This window comes from Dromaius novaehollandiae, chromosome Z (genome assembly GCF_036370855.1).
Source record: "Dromaius novaehollandiae isolate bDroNov1 chromosome Z, bDroNov1.hap1, whole genome shotgun sequence".
NCBI lineage: Eukaryota > Metazoa > Chordata > Aves > Casuariiformes > Dromaiidae > Dromaius > Dromaius novaehollandiae.
Genome location: NC_088132.1, coordinates 84,714,000 through 84,719,999, shown reverse-complemented (window position 1 = coordinate 84,719,999; position 6,000 = coordinate 84,714,000). Strand labels below are relative to the sequence as shown.

Here is a 6,000-nt window from a genome sequence, read left to right as displayed (position 1 = left end):
CCACCTTTGGCTGCAACCTCCTCACTGCTGCCATAAAAATCCTTGTCTGTCCTTCGATTCCCATTTGTAGCTGCGTAGCGCACGCTGCCTCCTTCTCCCAAGGTTAGGCAAGATGCTGCTTGGCTTTAAGCACCATTTCAGGGTGGTGGTATTTGGATCGGTATTAAATGAATCCACTAAGGTGCTCTAATCACATACACTAGCCTGAATTGCCAGCATTCTTCATGTGAAATTAAGTCTTGATGTGGTTTTACACCTGAGCCAAACGTGTGTTTCTTGTCCATGTCCAGGACTGGGACTCGCAGTCGCGGCCCGCGTGGCACCAGGGGTACAAGCCCCCGAGCCTTGCCTCACCCGCTGCGCTTGCTCGGGGATTGCCCACGAACCCCGGCGTGCCAGCACGCTCCAGCTCTCGCCCAGAGCTGCAGATTGAAGCGTTATTGCTAAATATGCAACGATTGCCCCATTTGCTCGCGCTGTCCCCATGCAACGGCGCGGCAGTGGACTGGAAAGGGTCCAGGCCACGGTGCAGCGTGCAGGCACCCGGTGCCGGCAGCAGCTTGGCCACGGGTAAGCAGCGAAAGGAGGACGGCAACATTTTTGCCTGTTTCCTATAGTGCTCGAGTACAGAGCCAGACATTAAATTATCAAGAAATGATGTTGCATAAATGAAGAAAATATTGATCATTTTGCATCAAAACGCAATTATGCCAAATCAAAAACAATTAATGTCCTAGAATGCAGATATACAGCAGGAAGGAAGCACATACTTCTATAGCTAAATTGCTTAAGGTACAATATAGGCTTTGGTCTATTTTCATTTCTATTAAATGAGAGGGATGTAAGTAAATACTGAGATCACTACATTTAAACATATCTATACACAAATAGTCTTTATATTTTGTGAACTAAACAGCAAAAAAAAAAAAAAAGTGCATCTAATTTTTGAAATTCTTCTGGCTTTTCTTTTTGACCTTTGGTATTTGTATGTATCGATGCTCTCTCTAAACCGTTGCACAAAAACACCTTGAAGTGTCAAGCTTTAAAAATGAGTCTTCTTTTCTCTTTCTCCTGTGCAGCTTGGATTATCTTGGCCTTGTCAAAATACATTCTCTAGTTAGAGGTTGGAAATATTTCCCTCCTGGCTCCTAAGTATTGATTTTTCAGCACTCAGCTCTGCCTGTCAGCCGAGAGGGGAAAGGTGAGAGTTCAGCCGGCGCTGCCTGGCTTTACCTTCCGATTAATGTCGTGCCCTTTCCACGTCTGATCAGCGCCCGGGACCATCAATAGCGCTGCTATCGAACAGATTTTACCTATAAGAAAATACCGAAGTCGTCGATATCTCAACACGTGCACACACCTTGGAAACTGGGAATTCACGGGTGTTGCAACCAATTCCTTTGTGGTTTTTTGTTGGGAGGTCTTATTAGGTAATGTCTGGCTCCGCTCAAACTTCTCCTCGGACGCGGGCAGCCCGCCGCACACGCCTGCATCACACACCAACGAGGGCCGTAAGCTACTTGGGCTTTTTCTGCAGAAAAAACAACTGTGATTTATTTTATTTTTTTTTTATGATGCAGATTGCAAACCCAAACCCAAATCCAAAGCTCCATTAAATACACTTAGTAATCCCCGCTCCGTTTGCAGAGGACAGCAGCCTACCTCCGCAAACGTCAATGCTTAATGTGTTTCAATCGCTTCCTTCCTTTGGAGGAACCCAAACCCGGATGACGAGGAGAGAGCATCACCCTGCAAACACCACCGGTGCTGATGATTTTTTGGAAGATTAATATTCCTTTGCTTGGTTTAGCTGCCTTGTTCTGGGAGCGGAGAGAATTTTATTCTCAGCACCTTCCTAGCTTCGGCTTTTGTTATGAAGGGTGTCAGTGCCCTCAGCGTGATTCCCCATCTGCACTGATGGCACGTCATTTATTCTGGTTTTCGAATGAAAAAAAAAATGGCTATGGTGAAAAAAAATGAGATTACTGTCCAATAAATCAGCAGTGAGAAATTATTTACGTGTCATGAGGTGGATGCCAGAAACCACGATATTGTTCAATACAGTCCAGGTTTATTTCACACGCATATTTACACCAGGGTGTTTAACACATACAGCGGCTCGGGAGTGGGAGACGTTTTAACCATTTGCCATACATGGAGACTTCAGTCATTACAACATTTTCATACAGGTGTCTCATGATGTCATCTTTTGCTTGCAAACTGCCAATGAAGCCGTATACGTCTCTACATTTACAAGGACAAGTCCAAATACAGTGCTAACAAATCAATAAAACACTAAAAGCTTACACTGGAATGACGATACCAATTTTACCGCAGTGCTGGGAGATCGAGGCTGCGACGAAGTTGAGGACTTGGGTTAACAAAGTCCCTCAAGCAGAGGGTTAACTAGTGCGCAAATACCACTCAAACAGAAAGGTATTTCCATGGAGGATTTTGCCATGTCCTTGCCACACAGTCCTATCCCCGCACTGGCCTGCGGGGGCCCGACTGCCCTCCGAAGTGGTCTGGACTGAACTCGATTGTTTTTAAATAGCAACAGTATGGGGAGTTTTGAGGGATCATGGTCCTCTACCAACACACCTAAGAGAGCCTTCATTATTAATGCTTTAGCTCTGCCTCATTTAACTAATTCTTAGGACGGGAAGGAAATTACCACCTCTCTTTCGCAATTAAAAAAAAATGCACTATACTGCTTGCTTAAAACAAACATGTTTATGTATATATAATTCAAAATGTTCTTTCACTATATCACCAAGAAAATCACTTGAGGCGTGTGGTCACGTTCCCACTGGAGCTGTGTTTTGTTTCTGAATGTAAACACACACACTATATATATATATACTTGGAAATATACTGTAACAGAAGTGATAGGATCCTGGAATACCTATGGGAGCCTGTTTAAAGTGTACCTTTCAGCTTTCCTCGTACGCGTATAACTTAAATATAGGAGTATAGTATTTCATTCTACAGATGAAGAGTCTGTTGGCTTTTTTTTTTTTTTTTTTTTTTTAAATCTTGGAGGTTACATATATATCTTTATAAACACAGTGTACATGCATGTTGTATTAGTTCACTTAAAAAACCCCTGATATTCTACCACAGATTTTTCCACTATACACTACATTCTGGCCAGAGTTAAAAAAGAGTAAAATTTACAGCAGTTTGCGTTAGACATTCCTAATGGTCTTAATTTCTTACCTTTTGTTATTTTTTTAAACAGTAAACAGATATGTAGCTTCTGGACTATAAATCTCACTTTCATGTACAGTGTACTACACAGACCACCTTAAAATAGAAAAAAAAGATCAATGCTTTTTATATTTAGAAGCCATTTTAAAAATTCATTTATTCTTTTTGGGGGGAGGGAGGATTCTGCAAGTACCGGTTTTACTTTATCATGTAAAGACAGCCACCTTCTGTGAGCATTTCAGACAAAAACGGCAAAGAAAAAGCTATACAAACATATACATCAATATGCTTAAATAAAATAGTATTTTATGGATTTTTTTTTTTTTTACTGTGAGCATAAACATTTTCACACTATTAAGTATTTCACAAAATTAGATATGTAAGAAGAGGGAAACACAGTTACAGCAAATATTACATAGGAGTATTCCTACTTAAAAAAATCTTTCAATATATCCATTTGAATGACCTACCTTTTATGTATTTTTTCATAATTTTTCTTGTCAAAATTGCTAAATACCAAGGACACTTGTCCTATCTCCCTCGAGGGCTTGCATCCTCACCATCCCATCCTTCAGCGAAGCCAAAATGTGAATATCTGCGACCCTGCGATGACTTCTACAGTAACATGCCAAGGCAGACGGGCAGATTCTAATTTCCCTGCAAGTTCCAGCACATATGGGAACGACTTATGGAAGAAAAAGGTCTTTTTTTCAATAAATATCTGCATTCGTAGCAAAAAACACCTTTATGTATAAATATTCCTTTTTTCAAGTTTGCTATTCCATCTCCAAGAGATTTTTTTTTATTTACATGTGGATTATTATTCTTTCTTCCAGATTACAGCAAACAGTGACTGAGCATGTCAGCACTTCCCGCTCACCTAAGGACTTAGGCTCTTGCTTAAGCTTTTGCTGAGCAAACATGCCTCTTTGGGCAGGAGCAAGGACTACGCGCTCCCGAAAACTCAACCCCTGCTGACCCCCGAGGCAGTGCGGTCCCCGGTCAGTAGGAAACCTCCAAGACACGCAAGCCAGCGGTCACCAGTGGTCACTAGAAGAAAGTACATGTAAACATAGAACCTTTTTGGTAAACACTGAGATTCTTTAGGAATCTCCGAACAAAAACACAACATCTGTAATTCGGGCTGCTGCTGTTAATTCAGCATCCAATGAGAAGGGACTGGATCCAGCCCAGCTTCACAGCCTGGGGTTTGATGCCCGCAGACGCTGATCCCGCCACGGAGGGCAACCGCAGTGCTACCCGCTTCGCAGTCTCCGGGAATGTTCCCCAAAGCCCTCTGCCCCCCCCCTCCCGGCCGCGAGGACCCCCCACCCCGTGGCAGCATCCCTGTGCCCCGGGCTCTGCCCCGGAGAGCGTGCAGAAACGTGCAGCCGGGCTGCTCCCGCCGTGGTGTCGGCCGGCACTGCTGCGGGCGAGCCGGCGTTCAAAGGACACGGAGAAAGAAAAGCGGAGAACGCAAGGAACCGTAAAACCGAAATGCATTGCTAACACAGGCGGACTGGCTCTAGACCATGAAGCGGTGCTCCTTGCCGTCGTGAGCCATGAGGATGACGTTGCGGTTGGAGGTCCAGATGAGGCGGGCCAGCTTGAGCGCGTTGTGGGACCCCGGCGAGGCCGGCTGCACCGGCGGCACCTGGTAGGTCTTGATGCAGCGGAGCTGGGGCGCCGAGTTCAGCATGCCGATGCTGCCCAGCAGCGAGGTGTTCATCTGCACAGAGAGCCGGCGGTGACCGCGGCCCCGCGCCCGGCCCCCCGCCCAGCCCAGCTGCAGCAACCCTTGCTGGTCCCAGTTACTGGGACCTGCTGTCTCAGGTGAGGTTTAATTAAAATTTCATTAGACTTGAGCCAAACGATGCCACTTAGCGGAAGAGTGGCTGAGAATTTAAGCACTGCGCGCGGTCTTTTGGGGGATGCTTATTGAACACAATACGCAACTTTGCAAAAGGGAAGAAGATTCAATAAATTTAGTAGGCACATTTTACTGTTCTCCTTTGATGGGGAATTTACAAAGTCAGCCTAACTGCCTAAGTGTATACCACGGCACGCTACCTTAAGGAACGTCCTTTACAGCTATATTCTCCTTTATCCTTCAAACACAAGATAAAGGTGACTATTTTATATGACTAAATGGAAAAATAAAGTACAGCCAAGAATCTGTTAAACTTCTCACCTGCACACAGGACTCAGTAACGTTTAGCAGTTAGTGACAATTTCGATCTCTCAGTTTGCCCCATATCTTTTCTTATTAATGCTTTCCTTGATTGTATCTATTCCAAATTCAATTGTGAAATCTGAATCAATAAATTAGATAGGAATAATATACAGTTTATTTGGTACTTTGCAAATGCTACCTACACTTTATTTGTCTTTAATAATAAAGAATTTATTCAGAATTTAAGGAAAAACCTGTAAAATATTAATAAGATTTATGCTAGAATATTTTTATTTGTCAAAACCCTAAGGACAACAGAGCTCGTGGTCTGCGGAATGAGGGAAGCACAGTCCCCAGGATGGTACAAGCAGAACAGAGAGCAAGAGCTTTGCTCATTTTCTGCTCTGTAAGTAAATCATGCAGATGTTACACATCTGAAGAGATCTGTTGAGTTACATCCTTCAGAAAGCAGGCCAATTACTGCTGATGTACGTTGTCCAGTCCCACGTTTTTAAAAATGATATTCACTGGTTTCCTCTAACCTACCAAAATATACAAAATTGGACCCTTCCCGAAGCGCTGCTTTACTCTTGCAAACCTCTCCATCCACACGCGCT

At 43.8% G+C, this 6,000-nt stretch overlaps 1 protein-coding gene across 2 annotated transcripts in view; it reads right to left on the bottom strand.

Annotated features, from left to right (window-relative positions):
• Positions 1–2,049: 2,049 nt before the first annotated feature.
• Positions 2,050–6,000, bottom strand: part of LOC135325062 (WD repeat-containing protein 7) — a 164,231-nt gene continuing 160,280 nt past the window's right edge. For both annotated transcript variants that reach the window (XM_064502497.1, XM_064502498.1), the window contains one exon: positions 2,050–4,939. In XM_064502497.1, the coding sequence (XP_064358567.1) occupies positions 4,736–4,939 (204 nt within the window). In that variant the 3' untranslated portion in view covers positions 2,050–4,735. The remainder of the gene's footprint in view (positions 4,940–6,000) is intronic.